General features: G+C 36.3%; 3 protein-coding genes across 4 annotated transcripts in view; all 3 read left to right on the forward strand.

The window, feature by feature from the left end:
• Window positions 1–905: 905 nt before the first annotated feature.
• LOC111493640 lies at window positions 906–4,115 on the forward strand. Its single transcript, XM_023143411.1, has 5 exons — window positions 906–1,229; window positions 2,832–3,046; window positions 3,186–3,276; window positions 3,378–3,444; window positions 3,541–4,115. The coding sequence occupies exons 1-5, from the start codon at window positions 1,171–1,173 to the stop codon at window positions 3,592–3,594; spliced, it is 486 nt and encodes a 161-aa protein (XP_022999179.1). The 5' UTR covers window positions 906–1,170; the 3' UTR covers window positions 3,595–4,115.
• Window positions 4,116–8,669: 4,554 nt separating this feature from the next.
• LOC111493622 (EIN3-binding F-box protein 1-like) lies at window positions 8,670–11,691 on the forward strand. Its single transcript, XM_023143388.1, has 2 exons — window positions 8,670–9,057; window positions 9,381–11,691. The coding sequence occupies exons 1-2, from the start codon at window positions 9,033–9,035 to the stop codon at window positions 11,294–11,296; spliced, it is 1,941 nt and encodes a 646-aa protein (XP_022999156.1). The 5' UTR covers window positions 8,670–9,032; the 3' UTR covers window positions 11,297–11,691.
• A 1,346-nt stretch (window positions 11,692–13,037) lies between these two features.
• LOC111493633 overlaps window positions 13,038–14,160 on the forward strand; it is a 3,150-nt gene continuing 2,027 nt past the window's right edge. The window contains exons 1-2 of one of the 2 annotated variants that reach the window (XM_023143402.1): window positions 13,038–13,445; window positions 13,500–13,665. In XM_023143402.1, coding sequence (XP_022999170.1) covers window positions 13,156–13,445; window positions 13,500–13,665 — 456 coding nt within the window. In that variant the 5' untranslated portion in view covers window positions 13,038–13,155. Of the gene's footprint in view, window positions 13,666–14,160 lie in introns of both variants that reach the window. The other variant, XM_023143401.1, reaches the window with a different exon arrangement.

Genomic DNA, 14,160 nt, shown 5'->3' on the forward strand with positions numbered 1-14,160 from the left:
TTTTTTTTTTTTTTTTTTTTTTTTTTTTTTTTTTTTTTTTTTTTTTTTTTTTTTTTTTTTTTTTTTTTTTTTTTCATTTGTGTAATATTGGTCCATTATAGAATTAGAAATTTGAATTTCTGCTCATGATATCTCACGTTGAAGAGAAAAATGAAACATTAGTATAAAGGTGTGGAAACTTCTCTTTAATATATAGCGTTTTAAAAACTTTAACCCAAAAGGGAAAGTCCCAAAAAGACATTATTTGTGGTTTTAAGTTATTACAAATGGTATCAAAGACAGGATCGAGTAGCATTTCAACAAAGATTTAAGGGTAGAAGCATGTTAAAAAGACCCATAAAAAAATGTTAACTAGAGGTAGACATCGGGTGGCATGCCAGCGATAACCTAAGAGTAAAAGCATATAGGAAGAACAAGTAGATTTCGAACCGTGAATTGTGTATTTTTTTTTTTAATTTTATATTCAATAAATCTCATAAATATTTAATATATTTTTTTTATTAAAAAAATAGATATAAAATAAAATTTTATTTTGAATTATCAAATAGATACATGATTTTTTCTATATAAATATGGAATAAATTTTGAATATATATAGCAGATTTATAAAATTAAATATTTTTAAAGTTTGAGTACTAAATTTATAATTTAATTTTATATTTTATATAAATTTATGTCGTCTCGAGTTTTTATTGTAGCTCTGTTTGTATTTTAATTTCGGATTATGAGATCATTTATTTCGTTTGCAATTTAATACCTTTTTGAGAAAAAAAATTACAATATGGATTACAAATTAAGGGATAGTGAGTCAAATTAGTAAATGTATGGGGTAATTTTGCAATTTTTTTTAATTTTTTTAATTTTTTATTTTAAGTTTGTATTGAAATTAAGACGAATAAGAACATGAACAGGGTTTCAGTTGTTAGTGTTAACTGCTATTAACGGTACAAAATTACAGATTACGAAATATGAACTGGATCTGGTAAAGTTCCAGTGGAAGTCACAATCACACTGATTTCCCTTCTAATTCGACCTTGTTTATCCTATTCTATCCAGTATTAGGGTTTTCGATTTCGATTTTGATTTCGATTTTAATTTCGATTTCGATTTCGATTTCGATTTCAGCATGTTTCTGTGTTTTGATGTTTGTAATCTGATTTTTCGCCGAATATGGTGACGCGAGAGAGCTGGTTTTCTGTTTGGATCGATCGATTTCTCTCTTGTTTGAGGTACGTTCTTTTGCTCTGTGTTGATCACCTCATTTCTGTTCTCGAAGCATGTTTAGGTTTTTGTAATTGTTTGATTTTCGAAGAGATTTAGCTTCAAAATTTCGAACCATTTTGATGCGACCTAATTGAAACGTTTAGAGACTTGAATACTGTTCTGGATTGTATGGACTACACTTGTTCATTTGGGGGAGTTTTTTCTTATGGATCCATGATGTATTGTTCTTATGATTGCCATTGTTATTTGAGTAGTTTTATTTTGAATAGCTGTTTTACTTGATGAGTTCGTCCTGCAAATACTTTCAGCTTCTTGTGAATCGGTAGGAGCTTGAGCTATCATTATTTTGGAGATTTCTTTTGAATCTGAAATTAAGGGATCTTGGAAGTAAAAGAAATACCGGTTGGTTCTTAGTAAGTATTTAGCTCTGAAAGAAGGTGGGGAAGATGGTAGCTTCATTTTTCTTCCATGAATTGAACCTCAACACATTGTGCTAAACGTATTTTCAATTAGGTTAATCTGTGCACTTACTAGCAAATTCTTTTTCTGAGGGAACATCGATGGCATAATGTTGGAATGGACATAAAGAAGTGAAAATTTGGGATTGGAGGAAGCAGAATCCATCGTAATCCAAGCAAAAGTATAACCGGAATTTTCTGTCTTGGCAATCTCTTGACCCATTGAAGATGGACTTTAAATGTGAGATGCCTTATAGGGGGTGGATTGTGAGATCCCACGTCGATTGGAGAAGAGAATGAAGTATTCTTTATAAAGGTGTGGAAACCTCTCCCTAGTAGACACATTTTAAAAACCTTGAGGGGAAGCTTAAAAGGGAAAGCGTAAAGAGGGCAATATTTGTTAGCGGTGAGCTTGGGCCATTACAATTGGCATCAGAGCCAGACACCAGGCGGTGTGCTAGCGAGGACGCTGGGCCCTGAAGGGAGGTGGATTGTGAGATCTCATATCAGTTGGGGAGGAGAACGAAACATTTTTTTATAGGGATGTGGAAACGTCTCTCTAGCAGACGCGTTTTAGAAACCTTGAGGAAAAGCCTAAAGAGGACAATATGAAAGGGAAAGCCCAAAGAAGACAATATCTGCTAGCGGTGGAGTTGGGCCGTTATCTAAGTGAATGGTGGGAGCTCAAAGCTCTTAGATTGAGAGGATTTATAATTGATCTCATCATTAGTACTGAGTTGTACTGGATTTTGGAGCGCGAGTTTACAGATGGTCAAGACAGTAGCAAATGGTGAGCATGTTGTGTGAGATGTTCTTGATTTATCAACTGATTGATTATTTATCTTTCTTCAAATTCACTAAATTAGTTCACCTCTGTTATAATTTTTCATGTTTCATTGTCATTGACTGGGTCCATGACAACGAGGGTTCATATATTATATTGGACAATGATCTGCATACTTCGTTTATTTCAAACTTCATTGAGATCCCAAAGCTTAACCATATTATTGAATTCATCTCTCTGAAATGTCAGTATCATGATGTTCATGCATGTACATTTATCATTACTTAGACTATTACATGTCTGTTCTGGAGTTATATCCACAGTTTTCAACATGCTTCTAACAGAGGAAGTGTTTATCTTGGTAGGGGCACTAAACCTGCACCTACCATCTCTGGGAACAATCTGAATTCTAGGATGCTAAGTATGTCAGATGATTTTTGGAGTACAAGCACATGTGATCTCGATGACATGCTTACGCTTCAATCTCGACAGAACTCGTTTATCAGCACAACAAGCTACAACTCAAATCATGGAGGTGCCACTGACTATTTAAGCAATCATTCTGACTTCGTAAATCATGGTAAGCTCATATCTCAATATTCACTGCTTGTTGGAAAGCAAAGGAGATGTTCCTTGCACTTGCTTTCTTCATCTAGCGTTAGTATCTCCAGTTCTGTAGTTGCTCTAGACTGGTTTCAATTGTAAATTCCCAATTGCAGGTTTGATTCTTTGGACACAGACCAGGCTTCGATGGGTCGGAAATCACGAATCTGCTAAACGAACTAAAAGAAAACACCTTACAGGATTAAGGTGAGTCTAATTTCGACGCAGTTACGTATTCGTTCATGCCATCCAAATTGAATTTTCTAAATTTTTTGCCCCAACATGCATCGCTTGGTTTCTGTTTGCAGTTGGTATATGACCAAAGAACTCATGCTTGAAAGCAAAAGACCTTACCATCGGCTCATACCTTTATCTGTAAGTTAGCTTTTTGTCTTTAATGTGGTGTTTTCTTTAGTCGACTACATATTCAAATCCTCTGCTTTGAATATGTAACCATGATATAACTGACAGGAAATGGTAGACTTTCTAGTCGAAGAATGGGAAGAAGAAGGGCTGTATTATTGAGCCAGTCGATCGAAAACCAACACCTTGTGCATTCACCATCTTTGTGACTTTTTTAGTGTTTCGGAATTTAATTCAACGGCTACTGCCTTAACTTGGGATCAGTCGATACGAGTTAACATACAAAATGATACCACCTGGTTCGCTATCGGTACATTGGAGACTTCTTGGGGAGAGGTCAAATATGATGTAACCCGAAATCCAAGATCGTCTGAATGATCGACGAGCTAAATGGTAAGCCCCCTCCAACCATCAGCTAATATCTACATATCAAGCTTTCTTCACGGTTTCATCTACGCATGACAGTTAGTTTAATATATGCAGAAGCATCAACATTAGTATGTTTGACGCGATGTTGATGATTGACTTGCTGTAATTGATGTAATAGAATAGATATTAACCTCTAAAACAAACACTATCTTTGAATTCTGATAATACTGAGATTTGTTTTGTGGGGATATTGCTGTCAACCGTGTTGGATGGTAGAGAACAAATAATAGGCGAAGTCACGCCCCCATTGTCTTTTTGTCTGGTGGTTGTGCCATTAACAGACTAGAAATTTTGAAGGGTTTATGTTTGAAGATGCTAAGATGCTTTTGAAACTCGTTTTTCAGAAGAGAATACTCACTGTTTTAGGGATAAAGGACTGTAAGATCCTACATAGGTTGGAGAGGGAACGAAACATTCTTTATAAGGGTGTGAAAATTTCTCCCTAGCAGATGCGTTTTTAGAATCTTGAGGAGAAGCTCGAAAGGCAAAGCCCAAAGAGGACAATATTTGTTAGCAGTGGGTTTGAGAATAATATAAGAGTCAGACACCGAACAGTGTGCCAGCGACGACGCTGGGCCCCGAAAGGGGGTGGAATTTGAGATCCCATATCGATTGGAGAGATGAACGAGTGCCAACGAGGACGTTGGGCCCCAAAAGGGGGTGGATCTTGAGATTCTACATCGATTGAAGAGGGGAATGAGTATCAACGAGAACGTTGGGCTCTCAAGGGGGTGAAGTGTAAGATCCTAGTAGACGTGTTTTGAAAATCTTAAGAGGAAGCCCGAAAGAAAAAGTCGAAAGAGGATAATATTTGCTAGCGGTGGGCATCATTTTCTTACTGAGCCAGAGAGAATGGTTGATATATATTCTTTATGCATTGGGATTGGGATGAATATCTTTAAACACACAGAATTCTAAAATTCCAAATTCAGATTCATCATGGTTGTTTGAAAAGAATTAAAGGATCTTGATATGATTTATATTTATGTTTTTCTTGTTCAAAGTTGCTCTCTCTTTACCAAATTCAGAATTCAACTGAAAGATTATTACATATCTTAGTGATTGCTTTGGTTTGGTACTCTTAGAGGTCATTATAAGAGAGAGATGAGACATGATTTAAACATGGTGAGTTGATAGCTACTTTGTTCTTCTCTCTTTTAAGTGCCTCTTATTGGCTTCATAAGGGACCCTCCAAAAAAGATGAACCCAAATGAAATGAATGGATAACTTTATGTTTTAAAGTTTTGTCTCGAATAATGTTAAAATTAGACTATACTTTTTTCAAGAATATTAATTCATTTTCTAATGTTTTTGTCGGGTTTTTTTAACGTAAGATGCAACATTTTTTCATTGGTGTTATGGTTCGTAACAGATAAATTTAGAGACTGTGGCCTAAGTGAGTATAATTTAGTGACATTTTATTTGTATTCATTCCTTTAAAGGCAAAGGTTCAAATCTGTTTATATATATACATGTTTCTTTTTAGAACTTATTTTTAAAAATTACGACTTAAATAAAAGTGGGTATTTATCTGAATTGGATTATATTTGAATTTCTAGATTTTTTTAATTCGTTGTCGTTTTTTTTCTTTTTCTTTTTTCCTCTTTTCATCTGCCATCAACTGACTCTCCTCTCCCTCGATCTAAAACGAGAGATCGAGGGAGAGGGGAAGCTACCCTTATGGTGGGTAACTCGATTACATTCTCTAACCTAAACACGAGGCATAAGAATTAATTATATTCCATTTAGCAATATTGTTTTAGATTAAGATGAATCAAAGATGATCCTTCATCTATTCCCCATCCAATGAATTCAAAAAACAAGGGGGTAATGTTCAACTTGAAGATACACACAAATCCTTATTAAAACCCTAAAATTAAATAATAATAATAATAATAATAATACTAAATTAATAAAAATACCCTTCAAACCTTATGCTCTGTCTAAAAAAATACTCTTAAACTTTCAAAAATTTCAATAATATTCTTAAATTTTTTTTTGAAAAGTTCAAAAATACCCCTACCTTAGTTTTAGATGAAACCCGTTACTACTTTGTTTTAAAAATACTCTTCAACTTTCAAAATCGTTTCAAAAATACCCTTTAACGTCACTGATACTTTTAAATTTTTTTAAAAAATCTTCAAAAGTATATTTAAACTTTTTTTTAATAATTCAAAAATTAACATTAAAACGTTTATATATAGTCTATGAGGTATCAATAAACAGTTTTCATCTATATATTGATGATAATATTTTAATTTATTTTATGCTTTATAAAAATAAAGAGTTACTTCTCATTTTAAAATTTTATGGGTATTTTTTTTTTTAAAGTAAAGGGAAATAATGAATTTTTTTTAAAGTTTAATAGTATTTTTAAAACAATATTAACGTATTTTTTAGATTTTTTTTAAAATTTAATTATATTACGGAAATTTTTAAAAGTTTAGATATTTTTAAGATAAAAGTGGAAAGTTGAAAATTATTTTTATTAATTTAATCTAATAAAATAATAATAATATAGTATTATTATTATTATATTATTATTATTAAAATGTGTGATCCTAACATGCTTTTTGATTTTCTAACATTTAATTATGATTTTAATATTATAATAATTGGAAATGATTTCAGAACCAACCTTGGGATTCATTACAATGAACCTTCCCTCTCTCTCTCCACATGAGAGAAGATTCAATTATTTAATTAATCTCCATTTTTTTATATTATAATTTTTTAAAATTTATTTATGGGTAAATTAAAATTTAAACGAGATCATATCAAATAAACGGATCGTGTCTACACGTACGTATATTTTTTCCGCTTAAATTAAATTTAATAACTTTAATTAATTTTATCGTATTAACATGCCTTTTTCTTCGATCGAGCTTCCCATATATGTCACATACCTAAAAATCATATTCATTGTATATCTTTGCTTTTATCTTGTCGTGGAAAAATATGATATAGTGTATTTGGACATATAGATATATATACACACAAATACATGCATCGAGATTTTTTTTATTTTTTTTTATTTTTAAAGAGAAAATATATGAATGAATCCAGACCACGTATAAATATAAATAGTTTAAAAAAACGTTGGTTAAAAAAATTCAAAAAATAATCGAAGAGCCACTGTCTCAACGCACCATGTCAAGAACTCACGACACGATTGTGTAGCATTTGTTGGATGATGAAAGTCCCACATCGGATAATTTAGGGAATGATCATGAGTTTATAAGTGAGGAATACTAACTTCATTGGTTTGAGGCCTTTTGGGGAACCCTAAAGCAAAGCCATGAGAGCTTATACTAACAGTGGACAATATCAATAACATGGTATCAAAGCCATGCCCTAAACTTAGCCGTGCCAATAGATTGGCAAATCCTCGAATGTCGAACAAAGGACTCCAAAATGAAAAAAGAAGTCAAGCCTCCTCGAAGGTACGAAGGTAGTAAAAAATGACTAAGACTCCAAAAGAGTCGAGCCTCGATTAAGGGGAGGCGTGCTTTGTTCGAGGGGAGGTGTTGGATGATGAAAGTCCCACATCGGCTAATTTAGAGAATGATCATGGGTTTATAAGGCCCTTATGCTCAAAGTGGACAATATCATACCATTGTGGAGAGTCGTGTTCGTCTAACAACATTTACTCTCATCTTTGAGTAAGTCAACTAACTAGAGTTTGGGTTATTGTTGACACGGACGACATATGCTTAAGCCTTAGAAAACGGGGACAAAACGGGGACAAAGAAAGTTACTATCTATACTAATAACACGAGAGATACATGGATATTTTATCTTGTTTTTCTTATCATCAACTAGGGTTCCTTGAGATTTGCAAAAGGCAAGAAAGAACATAGCTTGATAAGGGTATGTTTGGTTGTTAGTCAAAGAATGGTCTTCCATAATAATAATAATGATATATTATTGAAATATTTGACTTATTTAATTTTATCCATACGACTTCTAAAAATACATATCGTAGTAACAATTAAGGCTATCGTTAGTAGATATTGTTCATTTTAGTTCATTACGTATCACCGTCAACCTCACGGTTTTAAAATGGGTCTATTAACGATAGGTTTCCACAATCTTATAAGGAATGTTTCGTTCCCTTCTTCAACCGATATAGGATCTCACAATCCATCTCTCTTGAGAGCCCAACATTCTCATTAGCACACTGTTCGGTGTCTGACTCTGATACTAATTATAACAGTTTGAGGTCACCTTGGCTTGGAAGAAGTCCATCCCATTTCACCTTTCTCCTTCCTCAAAACCCTAAAAACTAATAGAGCCATGGGGAATGCAATATTTAGTGCAAATTGTGTGGAAAACATTGCTATTACCATTAATTCCTTGGAAAATAAGGATATCGTGGATATTTACTGTCCGCTTTGGCCCTTTACGTATCACCATCAACCTCACGAGCGTCTACTAAGGAAGGTTTTTCCGACCCTTTTAATGAATGTTTCGTTTCCCTCTCCAAACGATGTGGAATCTCGTAATCATCCCCTTGGAGGCCCAACGTCCTAACTGGGATGGGACGCCCGATGACTGGCTCTGATAACATTTTTTGATTTGTACATGCGGATGGAGATTTAAGAAAGGTCGTGAGGTGGTTACTTCAGCGAAGACGGTATCTCGTCGAAAATTGCTTGATAAATTGAGCTAATGATACTTACTTTTATTAATTTAACTTTTATTCAAAAAAAAAAAAAAAAGAAGAAAAGAAAAAGCGGGGAAGGTCCGGTAGTCGGTAATGGCAAGTTGGTTGGGGCAGTGGCGCAGAGGGCAAAGAGCAAGAGGGGGTCTGATTGGAATTTGCGGTTTTTTGGAGAGATTCATTGCACATTCACAATCCCACCTCAAATTCATACTCCAAATATGAATTATTTTCCCTGAGATCGACCTCTACAACCCCCTTTTCTTATTTTATTCATTAATCCATTCTATAATCCAAATATATACTCTGTTCAATCCATTTCTTCTTCCCATAATCACAAATTTCCCTTGTTCTTCCCTTTTTCCCCCTTTTCCTATTGGGGTTTTCTCCAAATGCTCTTCTTCTTCCTCCTATTTCTCATTTCTTCTTTGATTTCTGAGTTTGATTTCGGCTTTCGGACACCACTTTCGCTTCTGTTCTTGTGGATTGTTGCTCTGTTTCTGTCGCCATGCCTGCCCTCGTCAATTACGTTGGTGAGTTCTTCGATCTTTTCTGTTTTGTTCTTGTTTGATCTGGGTAGGATTTGAATCGGTTTGGCTTGATCCGTTTGGAGTTCTTTTTTGTTCATGAATCTGTTTCTGAAGTTTTGTGATCTGGGTTTGTTTCAATATGCTTGATCTTGTAGATATCTTAAGCTAGTTTGTTCTTTAGTGACAGTAATTTGTAGATATCTAGTTTGTTCATCATGTCAAATGTGTCTGAACTTGTTGGTTAGGTTTGTAAATGGATCTGTTTAGAGATGTGTGCAATTTTGATGAGGTAGTTTGGCTGATTAGTGTTGTTATTGGGATTTCAGGGGATGATGAATGTTATCCTGGGGGAGCCTTTCACTCAAGCCCCATGGATTTGGATGGCTTGCTACCAACTAGCTCTCATGTTGATCTGTATTTTCGTCCTAGTAAGAGAGCTCGAATCGGTGCCTTGGTTGTGTTTCGAGGACGAGAATTTGAGCAGGAGTGTAAACCATCCATTGAAGTTCTTCCTGATGAATGTCTCTTTGAGATCTTTAGGCATTTAGACAGTGCTAGAGAGAGGAGCTCTTGTGCAGGCGTCTCGAAACGATGGCTTATGCTTTTGAGTACTATTCGTAGGGATGAAATCTGCAAGAGTAGAAACACGTCGACCGTTCGGATGGTTCCGCAGTCGAAGGCTGAATCTGATCGAGAAGATGAAAGTAACGGTTTTCTTACGAGATGTTTGGAAGGAAAGAAAGCTACTGATGTAAGACTTGCTGCCATTGCAGTAGGAACTAGTGGATGTGGGGGGTTGGGTAAGCTTTCTATTCGAGGAAGTAACTCTACGCGTGGAGTTACCGACCTCGGTCTTTCAGCAATTGCCAATGGTTGCCCTTCTCTTCGGATGCTTTCTCTGTGGAACGTATCGTTGGTTGGGGATGAAGGATTGTTCAAAATCGCTAGAGAATGTCGCTTGCTAGAGAAACTTGACCTCTGCCACTGCCCTTCGATCTCGGACAAAGGTTTGATTGCCATTGCTGAGCGATGCACGAACTTGACCTCTTTAAGCATTGAATCATGTCCGAAGATCGGAAATGAAGGTTTGCAAGCAATTGGAAAATTATGTTCGAAACTTCAGACCATCTCTATCAGAGATTGTCCTCGTGTCGGGGATCAAGGTGTTTCGAGTCTATTCGCGTCATCTTCTTGTACCATAACGAAGGTGAAGATCCAAGCATTGAACTTAACGGATTTCTCTCTCGCCGTGATCGGACATTATGGTCAGGCCATAACACACCTAACCCTCAGTGGTCTTCAGAATGTTAGTGAGAAGGGCTTTTGGGTCATGGGCAGTGCACAGGGCTTGAAGAAGTTGTCGTTGTTGACGATTGCTTCTTGCCGAGGGATGACCGATGTGAGTCTCGAAGCAATTGGAAAGGGAATTGCAAACCTGAAGCAGATGTGCATTCAGAAGTGTTGTTTTGTTTCAGACAACGGATTGACAGCTTTTGCTAGAGCTGCGGGATTGCTCGAGGCGTTGCAATTAGAAGAGTGCAACCGAATCACCCTATTAGGCGTCGGTGGTGCCCTCTCGAACCATATTCGGAACTTGAAGTCTCTTACTCTGGTGAAGTGCATGGGGATCAAGGATATAGCTCAAGAAGTAACGTTGCCCTCTCCTTGCACCTCCCTCAGATCCTTATCTATCCAAAACTGCCCTGGCTTTGGCAGTGCCAGTCTTTCAATGGTTGGGAAGCTATGTCCTCAACTTCAGCATGTTGAACTGATTGGTCTTTACGGTATCACGGACGCCTCAATGCTTCCACTTCTCGAGACCTGCGAAGGGCTATTGAAGGTGAACCTTAGCGGCTGCATAAACTTGACCGACGAAACAATATCGACCTTGGTTAGACTGCACGGAGGAACGCTCGAAGTTCTGAATCTCGACAGTTGCAGAAAGATCACTGATGCTAGTTTGGTAGCTATTGCAGATGCGTGCTTGTTACTAAATGAACTAGACGTTTCGAAGTGTGCAATCACCGACGCAGGACTCGCAGTTCTTTCATCTTCAGAACAGATAAATTTGCAAGTTCTTTCCTTGTCGGGTTGTTCCGAAGTATCAAACAAGAGCTTTCCTTTCCTGGAAAGATTGGGGAAGTCGCTTCTCGGTTTGAATCTCAAAAACTGTCACTCAATCGGCAGTGGCATGGTCGGGATGATTGTCGAGAACTTATGGAGATGCGACATCCTCGTCTAACCATGGATAGTTACAGCGACATGGTCTTTTTCACACAGATAGCAGCATTCAACAGAGGGCATCCCGACAGCGTATTCTTTCCGTGGCTCGGTTGTTTTAGGGAACTATGGCCAATTACCTTAATTTTTGCAAGCTTTCAGCTTGTTTATCTGTTTTTGGTCTCCATTGATGGGAGGCTTCCTCTTTGATGGCCATGGCTTCCTAAGAACACACAGTTACCGAGTGACAGTTTAGCATTGGCTGTCTTTGTACGCTCACTGTTGTAGCTACTGGTTTTGTCGAGCTGAATGTTCTATAACTAGCTGTTTTAGCTTACAGATACGTTACTTAATGCATCTGGTACAAGCTTTCTATAATTCTGTTGTGGATCATTCGATTAAATGTTCTCGTTCGGTCCCTTTCGTATTCGTTTGCATACGCTCTGTTGCTTCGAGTCGTTGCAAGTGTGAATGTCCGTTGAAAATGAGCTTTGACATCTTTAATTCGACAAATTTACCACTCGGGTGATTTTCGTTTAATGTCGGAGTGTAGGTTGCAATTCATCTGCATGAAGTTGGAATTGCTAGTAATCATCGGTCAGCAGTGAATTCATTCTCGGGTCTTGTACACACTCCCGTCACACTATGGGAGTTGGCCATGCTCGAAGTTCTTACCTTAACCACAAGGAAGGGAATGTTGAAGGTAGGAGTTGGAATGAAGTCGTGACAAGGTAGATTGAGTATCGAGGATTATCAATATGACGCGATTAAACTCAAACCATACTCTAAATAAATATGATTTTTTAAAATAATTAGAAAAACAAATCCAACAACCCAGTTCCAGTTGCTCGGGTCCAAAAGATTTTCTCAACTCACCCAAAATTTCAGATGGGTCCCGAGTCACCAACCCAACTAACTCAAAATTTCAGATGGGTCCAAAAGATTTTCTCAACCTAACCCAATTCACCCACCCGTGCACATTCCTAACGACGGTCCATTGTTTAAAGTCTTGGTGTGGCCTATATTTGAATGGCAACCAAACGTAATATCCTCCATAGAATAAGAAATCAAAAGGGTTTTTGGGTTTGCCTTCCTCACATTCATGAATGCTTTGACTCTTCCTACTTGTGAAGACTCAACAACTTTCCTCTAATGATTAAATCGTTCTAAATCCCTAATTTTTAAAAATAAAATAAATAAATTAAACACTAGCTACAAATGAAACCTAGTGTCTCGAGCTCAAATACGAACTCAATCCGTAGCTAAAAATTACTCGAAAATCTTTTAAAAATTATAATATCTAGTCGGATCTTCCATAAATATTTCAAAACTATCTCTTAGGTAAAAAAGTCGTTAAAATATTTTACAAAAATTTGAATTTGGAACATCGTGACATGACCTAAAATAAAAAACGAGAGATGAAGATTGTCACAACATTACAGTGATATTTGGAACATTGTGGCTTGGAATAAACCCGAGACATAAATATCTTCGTAACTCTGAAGTCATTGTCGTGTCCATAGTCATTGTAAAACTTGTTCAAAGAGTGGTTTTTATTTTATTTTTTTATTTTAGAATATAAATAAATTCAAGTTTTCATAATTTAAACTAAATTCTAAAATGTGTGTCCCTCATAAAATAAATAATATTTTCAATTTTTTTTCCCTAAAAAAACATAATAAAATTGAAAATTCTTAAAATAAATAAATAAATACATTTTCTCTCTCTATTTCCTCTCTCTTCAGCCTCCTATGATTTAAAAACCTTTTCACAGTTCTCTCCCGATCAGTTGCAGAGAGAAAGAAGAGAGCAAGAGGGTTTTGTGGAATCCTAAAACCCTTTTCTTCTTCTTCGTTCCCTCACAAGCTTCGATCGTTAATCATGCTTCTCAGAAGTGCGTCAACCTCAATTCTCAACCCATGGAAACCCCATTTGAAAGAATCTTCCATGGAGGCCGAAATCGTCAACCAAATTTCTAAATCACGGTCCCTCACACTCTGTGCTTCTTCGAAATTGTTGCCGCCGCCGCTGATAATTGGTGGTCCGGCGATCAACATGATGCGGACCCTCTCTGTGCCCGATCTGAGTAACCTCTCGGCGGTGGCGAAGAGGAGTCCGTTTTTGAATGGGGGATTGTGCTGTGGTATTGCCAAAGTAAGGGGGAGTTCCGATTGCGGTGGCGGGGTGGTCGGTGTTTCGGTTGATGGGGGAATCGGCCGTGATGGTTGCGGTGGCGATGGCGGTGGTTCGGATGGTGGCGATGATGGCTGCTTTGGTTCTTGGGATGCGGATCGTGAGAACGATTGGGCGGATTTGTATTATCAGAAAATGATAGAAGCGAATCCAGAGAATTCGTTGTTACTAAGCAATTATGCTCGATTCTTGATGGAGGTACATGATTTTAACATTGAAATTCCATCTTCTTTAATTTCTTGAAATTCTTTACACTACATTTGGTTCTGTTTATTGCGTTTTGTTTGGTTTCTGAAGGAAATGATCCTTTCGCTCTTCTCTGTTAAATATGGAAATGAAAATCTTGCAAAATCTTGTTCTGATCCTTTACCATTGATTGTTTATAAGAACCTTGATTGCCTGAACTGATGCTATTTTAAAGATCTTTAATCTGCTTTTGTTTCTTAGAACTGCTTAGAATAGACCTGATGTGAAACACTGGAAGATGAACAAAGTGGCTTTTAGGAATCAACTTGTGTTTAGAAAAATACCCAATAAAGCTGATAATAAATATCTTGTTAGCATCGTTTTAAAGTTGTCCTCCTTCGATTATGGCTCTAAGGGAAGCGTTTTTCATTGCAAAATGATGTTCTTGTTCTTGGTAAAAAAAAAAAAAAAAAAAAAAAAAAAAAAAAAAAAAAAAAAAAAAAAAAA

The sequence above is a fragment of the Cucurbita maxima genome, unplaced genomic scaffold (assembly GCF_002738345.1).
Source record: "Cucurbita maxima cultivar Rimu unplaced genomic scaffold, Cmax_1.0 Cma_Scf00019, whole genome shotgun sequence".
Lineage (NCBI taxonomy): Eukaryota > Viridiplantae > Streptophyta > Magnoliopsida > Cucurbitales > Cucurbitaceae > Cucurbita > Cucurbita maxima.